Here is a 12201-nt window from a genome sequence, read left to right on the forward strand (position 1 = left end):
GGCGGGGTCTGTCCTGGGGGCAGGTTTCCTGTGGGTGGGGCGCGGCCTGTCCTGGGGGCGTGGCCTGTCCTGGGGGCAGGGTCTGTCCTGGGGCCAGGTTTTCTGTGGGTGGGGCCGGACCTGGGGGCGGGGTTCTGTCCTGGGGGCGGGGTTTCCTGTGTGTGGGGCCGTGGTCTGTCCTGGGGGCGGGATCCCTTGTAGGTGGGGCCGGACCTGGGGGCGGGGCCTGTCCTGGAGGCGGGGTTTCCTGTGGGTGGGGCGGGGTCTGTCCTGGGGGCGGGGTTTCCTGTGGGCGTGGCCGGACCTAGGGGCTGGGCCTGTCCTGGGGGCGGGGTTTCCTGTGGGTGGGGCCGGGCCTGGGGGCGTGGTCTGTCCTGGGGGCGGGGTTTCCTGTGGGTGGGGCCGGGCCTGGGGGCGGGGTCTGTCCTGGGGGCGGGGTTTCCGCGCTGCGGGTTTGGGGGTTTGTGTTGAAACAGCAGCTACAGGATCGGATCCGAATCGAGAGCGAGAGAGAGAGAGAGCGGAGCGGGAGCGGCTCCGGATCGGCACAGAGAGCGGAGCGGGAGCGGGAGCGGCTCCGGACTGAGTCTTGATCCTGATTACTTGAAGTTTTGAATCTTTTGCCCGGTTTTGCTGTTTGTTTTAATCTTTGATGGTGAAATGTCCGAGAAGGACCCGAAGATTCACTCGACCACAGAGAGGACAGTGAAATGTGAGTGAGTAACCGGGGGGGGGGAGAGAGGGGGAGCCCGGGGGGCCCGGGAGCCCGGGGGCCGGGGCCGGGGAGCGCCTGGGAAACGGGTCCAGGCTGCCCCCGAGCCGGGGCTTGGGCTGTGACAGGAGCCGGGACTGAGTGGCAGGTTTGGGGCTGACAGAACAGCCGGAGCTCGCGGCCTGTTTCCGTGTTGAAGCCGCGGTGAGAGTTTGTATCCGGAACCGGGGATCAGCCTGAGGGAGAGACTGGAAACATTGTAACCGGGGCTGGGGATTGTAACAGTGTAACCGGGATTGTAACAGGGATTGTCACATTGTATCTGGGGTTGGGGATTGTCACATTGTATCTGGGGTTGGGGATTGTCACATTGTATCTGGGGTTGGGGATTGTAACAGGGATTGTCACATTGTATCTGGGGTTGGGGATTGTCACATTGTATCTGGGGTTGGGGATTGTCACATTGTATCTGGGGTTGGGGATTGTCACATTGTATCTGGGGTTGGGGATTGTAACAGGGATTGTCACATTGTATCTGGGGTTGGGGATTGTCACATTGTATCTGGGGCTGGGGATTGTCACATTGTATCTGGGGTTGGGGATTGTCACATTGTATCTGGGGTTGGGGATTGTCACATTGTATCTGGGGTTGGGGATTGTAACAGGGATTGTCACATTGTATCTGGGGTTGGGGATTGTAACTGGGATTGTCACATTGTATCTGGGGTTGGGGATTGTCACATTGTATCTGGGGTTGGGGATTGTCACATTGTATCTGGGGCTGGGGATTGTCACATTGTATCTGGGGTTGGGGATTGTAACAGGGATTGTCACATTGTATCTGGGGTTGGGGATTGTAACAGGGATTGTCACATTGTATCTGGGGTTGGGGATTGTAACAGGGATTGTCACATTGTATCTGGGGTTGGGGATTGTCACATTGTATCTGGGGCTGGGGATTGTCACATTGTATCTGGGGTTGGGGATTGTAACAGGGATTGTCACATTGTATCTGGGGTTGGGGATTGTAACAGGGATTGTCACATTGTATCTGGGGTTGGGGATTGTAACAGGGATTGTCACATTGTATCTGGGGTTGGGGATTGTCACATTGTATCTGGCGCTGGGGATTGTCACATTGTATCTGGCGCTGGGGATTGTCACATTGTATCTGGGGCTGGGGATTGTCACATTGTATCTGGGGTTGGGGATTGTCACATTGTATCTGGGGTTGGGGATTGTCACATTGTATCTGGGGTTGGGGATTGTCACATTGTATCTGGGGTTGGGGATTGTCACATTGTATCTGGGGTTGGGGATTGTCACATTGTATCTGGGGCTGGGGATTGTCACATTGTATCTGGGGTTGGGGATTGTCACATTGTATCTGGGGCTGGGGATTGTCACATTGTATCTGGGGCTGGGGATTGTCACATTGTATCTGGGGCTGGGGATTGTCACATTGTATCTGGGGTTGGGGATTGTCACATTGTATCTGGGGTTGGGGATTGTCACATTGTATCTGGGGCTGGGGATTGTCACATTGTATCTGGGGTTGGGGATTGTCACATTGTATCTGGGGCTGGGGATTGTCACATTGTATCTGGGGTTGGGGATTGTCACATTGTATCTGGGGCTGGGGATTGTCACATTGTATCTGGGGTTGGGGATTGTCACATTGTATCTGGGGTTGGGGATTGTCACATTGTATCTGGGGCTGGGGATTGTCACATTGTATCTGGCGCTGGGGATTGTCACATTGTATCTGGGGCTGGGGATTGTCACATTGTATCTGGGGTTGGGGATTGTCACATTGTATCTGGGGTTGGGGATTGTCACATTGTATCTGGGGTTGGGGATTGTCACATTGTATCTGGGGTTGGGGATTGTCACATTGTATCTGGGGCTGGGGATTGTCACATTGTATCTGGAGCTGGGGATTGTCACATTGTATCTGGGGTTGGGGATTGTCACATTGTATCTGGGGCTGGGGATTGTCACATTGTAACCGGGATTGTAACAGGGATTGTCATATTGTAACTGGGGTTGGGGATTGTAACTGGGATTGTCACATTGTATCTGGGGTTGGGGATTGTCGCATTGTATCTGGGGTTGGGGATTGTCACATTGTATCTGGGGTTGGGGATTGTAACTGTGATTGTCACATTGTATCTGGGGTTGGGGATTGTCACATTGTATCTGGGGTTGGGGATTGTCACATTGTATCTGGGGCTGGGGATTGTCACATTGTATCTGGGGCTGGGGATTGTCACATTGTATCTGGGGCTGGGGATTGTCACATTGTATCTGGGGTTGGGGATTGTCACATTGTATCTGGGGCTGGGGATTATCACATTGTATCTGGGGCTGGGGATTGTCACATTGTACCTGGGGTTGGGGATTGTCACATTGTATCTGGGGTTGGGGATTGTCACATTGTATCCAGGATTGTAACAGGGATTGTCATATTGTAACTGGGGTTGGAGATTGCAATCAGGGTTGGGGATTGTAACTGGGATTGTCACATTGTATCTGGGGCTGGGGATTGTCACATTGTATCTGGGGTTGGGGATTGTAACTGGGATTGTCACATTGTATCTGGGGTTGGGGACTGTCACATTGTATCTGGGGTTGGGGATTGTCACATTGTATCTGGGGCTGGGGATTGTCACATTGTATCTGGGGCTGGGGATTGTCACATTGTATCTGGGGCTGGGGATTGTCACATTGTATCTGGGGCTGGGGATTGTCACATTGTATCTGGGGCTGGGGATTGTCACATTGTATCTGGGGCTGGGGATTGTCACATTGTATCTGGGGCTGGGGATTGTCACATTGTACCCAAGATTGTAACATTGTAACTGGGATTGTAACAGTGCAACTGGGATTGGGGATCCTTGTTTCCAGGATTGGCAATTGTAATATTGTAACTGGGATTGGGGATTGTAACCAAGATGAGGGATTATAACATTGCAATTGGGATTGGGGAATGTTACATTGTGTCCAGGACTGGGAATCGCTACATCATAACCGGGATTATGAACATATGAATTAAGAGCAGGAGTAGGTCACTCGGCCCTTCGAGCCTGCTCCATGTTGTAACTGGGATTGTAATGTTGTGTCCAGGATTGGGGTATTGTAATATTGTAACCGGGATTGGAGATTGTCAGATTGTGTCCGGGATTGGAGATCATCACATTGTAACCAGGATTGTGACATTGTGTCCGGGATTGGGGTAACTGGGATAGGGGATTGGAACATTGTAATTGGGCTATCGGATTGTTACATTATAACCGGGATTAGGGATTGTAACATTCTGACTGGGATTGGAGATTGTGAGCGTGTGTGTACCTGAGTCATTGTGTGTGAGTGACTGCGTGTCTGGCTGTGCGAGAGTGTGTGTGTCTGTGTTTGTCGGAGGATTTTCTTTGGGAAGCGGGGTATAATGTATTTAAAATGCCTCTTGTTGTTTGAAGTATTTATGTGAATTAGATTGAGAGGGTGAGGGGGCCGCAGAGGCAGTGCCTTGCCTCAGTACCTGCAACTTCCCATCCACCTGAGCACAGGGAACTGCCCTCCTCCCCCTGGCTTAGCCTAACCCCACCCTCACTCACTGCCTCTCCCCCCTCACCCCACCCCCATTCGCTGCCTCTCCCCCCTCACCCCACCCCCACCCCCACTCGCTGCCTCTCCCCCCTCACCCCACCCCCACCCCCACCCCCACTCCCACTCACTGCCTCTCCCCCCTCTCCCTAACCCACTCACGGCCTCTGCCCACCCCCACTCATGGCTTCTCCCCCTCCCTCCACCCCACTCACTGTCTCTCCCCCCCCTCCCCACCCCACTCCACTCACTGTCTCTCCCACCCACTCCCCACCCCCACTCACGGCCTGTTCCCCCGCCTCTCCTTCCCCTTCCCCTTCCCGGAGCCCCAGGCCCATTGCTGCCAGTCTAGGTGCCAAATCCCACTCCAGTATTGCTCTTCTCCTTCCAATAACTACCTGTATTTATATAGCACCTTGAACATAGCAAAACAACTTGCGGTGCTTCAGAGGTTCATGAGATCAAAATTTGACACCAAGTCCCATGAGTTATTAGGACAGGTTACAGAAAGCTGGATGAAAGAGGTCAGTCTTAAGGAGCATCTTACAGGAGGAGAGTGAGAGGAGACAGTGAAGGAATTGATAGAGGTGGCGGTGAGGTTCAGCTTGGTATCGTCATTGTATATGTGAAAAGTGATGCTGTGCTTTTGAATAATGTCAATGGGCAGCATATAGCTGAGAACAAGGGGGGGAGGGCAAGCTTAGATCCTTGGGGGTCTCCAAAGGTGATGGTGGTGGGAGTGGGATGAGAAGCTACTGTGAGAGATTCTCTGGTCATAAGTAAGTAGCTGGATGAGAGTGGCACCAGGTGAAGGCAGTATCTTCTAGCTGGACAGAGCAGGAAAGGCATTGCAGGAGATGGTGCCCACCATGACAAAGGCTGCAGAAGTTTGAGGAGTGTGGAGAGGTCAGCCATGATCTTATTGAATGGCAGAGCAGGCTCAAAGGGCTGAGTGGCCCACTACTGCTCCTAATTTGTATGTCGTATAGTTTACTTAGTCACGTTTGCACAAGATGTCGTTGATGACTTTGCTGAGGGTGGTTACAGTGTTATGGCAGGGATAGAAATCTGAAATGAAGTGATTCAAACAAGGAGCTGTGTTGCAGATTGGCACCGATTAGTAGATAGGGAACAACATGTTCAAGGAGTTTGGAGAGTAAAGGGAGACTGGAAGTGGGATGGTAGTTTACAAGGGCAGAGGGAATGACATAACTCCGGGGACCTATAAGAATCACTTGCTCAATCACTCTTTTTCCTCTCTCTGCCTGCCCTACCACTCCCCCCACTCCCCCACTCCCCCACTCCCCCCAAAGCCCCCAACCTCCCCCCCACCCCCAACCTCCCCTCTACCCCCAACCTCCCGAACCCCACAATCTAAAAAGTAAGTAATTCCCATAACTACAGTGTATATGGTACCATGGACAGAGTGTTGTTTGTCTACAGGAACTAGGTTAAGACCTGGGTTTGTGCTTCCTCATCATTTTGCTTTCCTTGTGTACCAACTGCTGATACTTTTCAGGCTGAGAGCAGGTTTTCTGCCTGTTCCCTTGTTGCAGAAAGATGAATGCGTGTGCAAAGAAATAAACCCCCGAGTTTATTCTCCTTCAACAACACCCCCCAAACCTTTGACCACCATCTAGAAGGACAAGGGCAGCAGACACATGGGAACACCACCACCTGGAAGTTCCTCTCCAAGTCACATCCTGACTTGGAAATATGTCGCTGTTCCTTCACTGTCGCTGGGTCAAAATCCTGGAACTCCCTCCCTAACAGCACTGTGGGTGTACCTGCATCACATGGACTGCAGCGGTTCAAGAAGGCAGCTCACCACCACCCTCTCAAGAACAATTACCATAGGGATGGATAATAAATGATGGTCTAGCCAGAACTGCTGCCCTATCCTGCTGCCTTCCCTATAAAAGCCAAACTAAACGATCCACTTCAGAGACCCGCGGAACAAGTCTCTGGTTCCACCTTCAGCCCAACAGGTGCTGAAACACTGACTTCATTATCTCTAGGCCCATAATCCACCATAATGTTCGTCCTCCTGCACAACCTAGCTCCAGTACAGTAACTCAACAACCCTGTCCATTTGACCCACTTTACTTTCCACAGTGACACCTCTCCTTCCCCTCCCCCGTAACAGGCGTCTGGGAAGGGAAAGACCACTATGGTACAATACCTGTCACAGCCTCAAGATGATCCAAAATGTTTTACAGCCATTGGAGTGCAGTGCTACGGGAATCATTTCTCTGTAACTCCTATGATTTGCAGCTTTTAAAAGGCTACAGAGAGAGAGAGAGTGCTTTGTGCAGTAGAAATCAACCAGGATTCAGTAAATTGTATATGACCGTATAGGGTGTACAGAAAATGTAGAGCTAGTATATGTTGTGTACTTGCTGAATTCTTCATTTGAAATGTGACTTTAAGCGCAAGAAATTTCCTGAACATTTAAAAAATGCAATTGCTTACTTCAAGATAATTTTGAATTTATTTGATTGAGGGTGGACTCTGGTTACCCCTTTTTAATTTGATAGCTTGTCATTATTTCACATCTGTTGTGATCACGTTGCATTTCTTAACCCTTCTCGTGTGTGTGTCCTTGCACATGTGTGTGTGTGTGTGTGTGTGTGTGTCCTTGCACATGTGTGTGTGTGTGTGTGTGTGTGTGTGTGTCCTTGCACATGTGTGTGTGTGTGTGTGTGTGTGTCCTTGCACATGTGTGTGTGTGTGTCCTTGCACATGTGTGTGTGTGTGTGTGTGTGTGTGTGTGTGTGTGTGTGTGTGTGCAACGTATAGGGCAGTGGAACAGGAATGGATCCCAAAACAAAAAAGCTCCAATGATTTTTTTTTTGGAGTACATTTTTCATTTTCTAGACTACTGCAATCGGTAGCTGGCAATGGTGCAGAGTTTTAAAAACAATTGTAAATTATTTGAGCTTTGCTGTTGTTTTTCTTCTCGTAACTCCCCCTCTCCCTAGTTAGCTGTCTTAATCTTGCTGCAGTCTGTTCAATATAAACAGTATCTGAGCAACATCATGTATGTGGAATAGGAATTCATTCCACGTAGCTGTACAACAAGCCTAGCCCAAATGACTTGCCTGATAGCCTCTGGCAGTTGTGTGGGGTGCTGGTGGGCTGTGCGGAGGAGCAGTCTGCTTGTTCCAGCACTAGCTGTAACCATAGTAACTCCCCTAATAACTGTGTTGCTTCACATCACTCTGCAAGGAGACTAACTCCAGCACTAGGATAGTTTAATATTGTGTTATTGGTAACACACTGTTAAAGAACGTGACCCTGGATGGGACATAATTAGGATAGGTTGTAGTATATGATTTATTAGTCTGAGAGGAGACCTGCCCAGCTTTCTTGTTAAAAGAGTCAATATTGCATCTTTTTGTGTGCAGATTATTTCTTGATGAATTCACCTTAGCTAATCACTGCCTAAGTGATTAATCCTCTTTTGTGTGACTATGCTCATAACTGACATTTGCAATTCAATTCTTATGCAATCTGCGAACATGGGGAGGGGCTTAGGTAGCAGGTGAGGAAAATCCTAGTCGGTGCTTTGAGAAACCCCACCTGGATCCTCCATATACAGATAGAAAATGGGTGATTTAATTGTTCATCAAAAAATATCATTGTGCTCAATGTGCATGGGTTGATGTCCTGGCCAATACGTAACACTCAATCAGTGTTATGAACACAGATTGTTTGGTCATTATCTTGTTGCTGTTTGTGGGATCTTGGTGTATATAAATTGGCTTTCATGTTTTCAGCATTAGAGCAGTCATTACACTTAAAATGCTTCATAAAGTCATAGAGTCATTTGCAGCACAGAAGGAGGCCATTTGGCCCGTTGGCTTCATGCCAGCTCTCCATAGCGCAGTCTAGTCAGTTCCATTCCCCCACTCTATCCCTCTACGCTTATTTCCTTGAAGTACCCATCCAATTCCTTTTGAAATCATTCATTGTCTCCACCACTTTTGTTGGCAGTGGGATCCAGGCCATTACCGCTGGCTGTGAAAACATGTTCTTCCCCACATCTCCCCCCACCCGAGTCTCTTGTCTAAAATCTTAAACCTATGTCCCTTAGCCCTTGTACCACCAACCAATGGGAACAGCTTTTCTTTGTCTACCTTATCTACACCATGCATAACCTTATACACCTCGATCGAATCTACCCTCAGTCTCCTTTGCTCCAAGGAGAACAACCCTAGCTTCTACAAACTAAAATTGGAACTAAAATCCCTCGTTCCTGGAACCATTCTGATAAATTGCTGCAGCCTCACATCTTTCCTAAAGTGTTATGACCAGAATAGGCTACAATACTCTAGTTGTGGCCTAACCAGAGCTTTATACATGTTCAGGATAACTTCCCTATTTTGCTTTTTTAAAAATTTATTCACGGGATATGGGCTTCGCTGGCTGGACCAGCATTTATTGCCCATCTCTAGTTTCCCTTGAGAAGGTGGTGGTGAGCTGCCTTCTTGAACCGCTGCAGTCCCTGTGGTGTAGGTACACCCACTGTACTGTTAGGGAGGGAGTTCCAGGATTTTGACCCAGGGACAGTGAAGGAACAGTGATATATTTCCAAGTCAGGATGGTGAGTGACTTGGAGGGGAACCTTCAGGTGGTGGTGTTCCCATCTATCTGCTGCCCTTGTACTTCTTGGTGGTAGTGGGCGTGGGTTTAAAAGGTGCTGTCCAAGAAGGCTTGGTGAATTCCTGCAGTGCATCTTGTAGATGGTACACACTGCTGCTACTGTGTGTCGGTGGTGGAGGGAGTGAATGTTTGTGGTTAGGGTGCCAATCAAGCGGGCTGCTTTGTCCTGGATGGTGTCAAGCTTCCTGAGTGTTGTTGGAGCTGCACTCATCCAGGCAAGTGGAGAGTATTCCATCACACTCCTGACTTGTGCCTTGTAGATGGTGGACAGGCTTTGGGGAGTCAGGGGGTGAATTACTCGTTGCAGGATTCCGAGCCTCTGACCTCTTGTAGCCACAGTATTTATATGGCTAGTCCAGTTCAGTTTCTGGTCAATGGTAACCCCCAGGATGTTGATAGTGGGGGATTCAGTGATGATAATGCCATTGAATATCAAGGGGCGATGGTTGGATTCTCTCTTGTTGGAGATGGTCATTGCCTGGCACTTGTGTGGCACGAATGTTACTTGCCACTTGTCAGCCCAAGCCTGGATATTGTCCAGGTCTTGCTGCATTTGGACATGGACTGCTTCAGTATCTGAGGAGTCACGAATGGTGCTGAACATTGTGCAATCATCAGCGAACATCCCCACTCCTGACCTTATGATGGAAGGGAGGTCATTGATGAAGCAGCTTAAGATGGTTGGGCCTAGGACACTACCCTGAGGAACTCCTGCAGTAATGTCCTGGAGCTGGGATGATTGACCTCTAACAACCACAACCACCTTCCTTTGTGCTAGGTATGACTCCAACCAGCAGAGAGTTTTCCCCTGATTCTCATTGACTCCAGTTTCGCTAAGGCTTCTTGATGCCACACTCGGTCAAATGATGCCTTGATGTCAAGGGCAGTCACTCTCACCTCACCTCGGGAGTTCAGCTCTTATGTCTGTGTTTGAACCAAGGCTGTAATGAGGTCAGGAGCTGAGTGGCCCTGGTGGAACCCAAACTGGGCGTCAGTGAACAGGTTATTGCTAAGCAAGTGCCGCTTGATAGCACTGTTGATGACCCCTTCCATTACTTTACTGATGATTGGGAGTAGACTGATGGAGCGGTAATTGGCCGGGTAGGATTTGTCCTGCTTTTTGTGTACAGGACATACCTAGGCAATTTTCCATATAGCCGGGTAGATGCCAGTGTTGTAGCTGTACTGGAACAGCTTGGCTAGGGGCGCTGCAAGTTCTGGAGCACAAGTCTTCAGTACTATTGCCGGAATATTGTCAGGACCCATAACCTTTGCACTATCTAGAGCCTTCAGCCTTTTCTTGATATCAAGTGGACTGAATTGAATTGGCTGAAGACTGGCATCTGTGATGCTGGGGACCTCCAGAGGAGGCCGAGATGGATCATCCACTCAGTGCTTCTGGCTGAAGATTGTTGCAAATGCTTCAGCCTTGTCTTTTGCACTGATGTGCTGGGCTCCTCCATCATTGAGGATGGGGATATTTGTGGAGCCTCCTCCTCCAGTGAGTTGTTTAATTATCCACCACCATTCACGACTGGATGTGGCAGGACTGCAGAGCCTAGATTTGATCTGTTGGTTGTGGGATCGCTTAGCCCTGTCTATCACTTGCTGCTTATGCTGTTTGGCACGCAAGTAGTCCTGTGTTATAGCTTCACCAGGTTGACATCTCATTTTTAGCTATGCCTGATGCTGCTCCTGACATGCCCTCCTGCACTCTTCATTGAACCAGGGTTGATCCCCTGGCTTGATGGTAATGGTAGAATGGGGGATATGCCAGGCCATGAGGTTACAGATTGTGTTCGAGTACAATTCTGCTGCAGCTGATGGCCCACAGCGCCTCATGGATGCCCAGTCTTGAGTTGATAGATCTGTTCAAAACCTATTCCATTTAGCACGGTGGTAGCCACACAGCAAGAGGGTATCCTCAATGTGAAGGCGGGACTTCGTCTCCACAAGGACTCTCCAGTGGTCTCTCTTACTGATACTGTCTTGGACAGATGCCTCTGTGGCAGGCAGGTTGGTGAGGATGAGGTCAAGTATGTTTTTCCCTCTTGTTGGTTCCCTCACCACCTGCCGCAGACCCAGTCTAGCAGCTATGTTCTTTAGGACTCAGCCAGCTCGGTCAGTAGTGGTGCTCCCGAGCCACTCTTGGTGATGGACATTGAAGTCCCCCAACCAGAGTACATTCTGTACACTTGCCACCCTAAGTGCCTCCTCCAAGTGGTGTTCAACATGGAAGAGCACTGATTCATCAGCTTGCCCATGTGTGGGGTGATGCCATGAGACTTCATGGGGTCCGGAGTCGATGTGGAGGACCCCCAGGGCAACTCCCTCCCGACTGTATGCCACTGTGCTGCCACCTCTGCTGGGTCTGTCCTGCCGGTGGGTCTGTGCATACCTAGTGATGGAACAATCAACAATGATTAGACTTTTAATTCCAGATTTTTATTGAATTCAAACTCCACCATCTGCTGTGGTGGGATTTGAACCTGGGTCCCCAGAGCATTAACCTGGGTCTCTGGAATACTAGCCCAGCGACAATCCCACTATGCTATCACCTCCCCCAATACCTCTATTTAAAAATATAATATCCCATATGCTTTGCTAACTGCTCTTTCAATATGTTCTGCCACTTTCAAAGATGGAAACAAATGAACCCCCAGGTCCTTGTGTCCCTGCACATTCTTTGGAATTGTGCCATGAAGTCTGTATTGCTTCTCCTTATTCCTTTCTGACAAAACGGATCACCTCACGCTTCTCTCTATTCAACTCAATCTACTACTTGTCTACCCATTCTGCTGGCCTGTTATGTACTTTTACAGTCGATTTGTGTGATCTTTGCTGTCAGCCACACCTCCAAGTTTGGAATCATTGGCAATTGTCAAATCATTGACTGTTTTCCAACATCCAAGTTGTTTATACATATCAAAAGGAAATATCTCTTCAACCCACTTAACTAAAAAAACAGCCAAACTGTGCTACTGAGCTATGATGAGTTTGAACGCTTTCCAAAATTACACTCATCTGACAGTTCATTGCTAGCAGACCATCGATAAAATGTGTTTGCCCAACTCCTCAATTAGAAGATAACATAGTGGGAACAGGGTGGAGCACTGGGTTAGACCGACATTAATGATTCCAATGATTCCAAACTTGGAGGTGTGGCTGACAGCAAAGATCATACAAATCGACTAGCACTGATCTTCGGGAGATACCACTGT

At 49.2% G+C, this 12201-nt stretch overlaps 1 protein-coding gene across 2 annotated transcripts in view; it reads left to right on the plus strand.

Annotated features, from left to right (window-relative positions):
- The first annotated feature begins 445 nt into the window (after nucleotides 1–445).
- The window catches only part of LOC144694479 (protein phosphatase 3 catalytic subunit alpha), a 324803-nt gene continuing 313047 nt past the window's right edge, over nucleotides 446–12201 (plus strand). The window contains exon 1 of one of the 2 annotated variants that reach the window (XM_078564995.1): nucleotides 446–712. In XM_078564995.1, the coding sequence (XP_078421121.1) occupies nucleotides 661–712 (52 nt within the window). In that variant the 5' untranslated portion in view covers nucleotides 446–660. The remainder of the gene's footprint in view (nucleotides 713–12201) is intronic. The other variant, XM_078565086.1, reaches the window with a different exon arrangement.

This window comes from Cetorhinus maximus, chromosome 1 (genome assembly GCF_964194155.1).
Source record: "Cetorhinus maximus chromosome 1, sCetMax3.hap1.1, whole genome shotgun sequence".
In the NCBI taxonomy this organism is placed as follows: domain Eukaryota; kingdom Metazoa; phylum Chordata; class Chondrichthyes; order Lamniformes; family Cetorhinidae; genus Cetorhinus; species Cetorhinus maximus.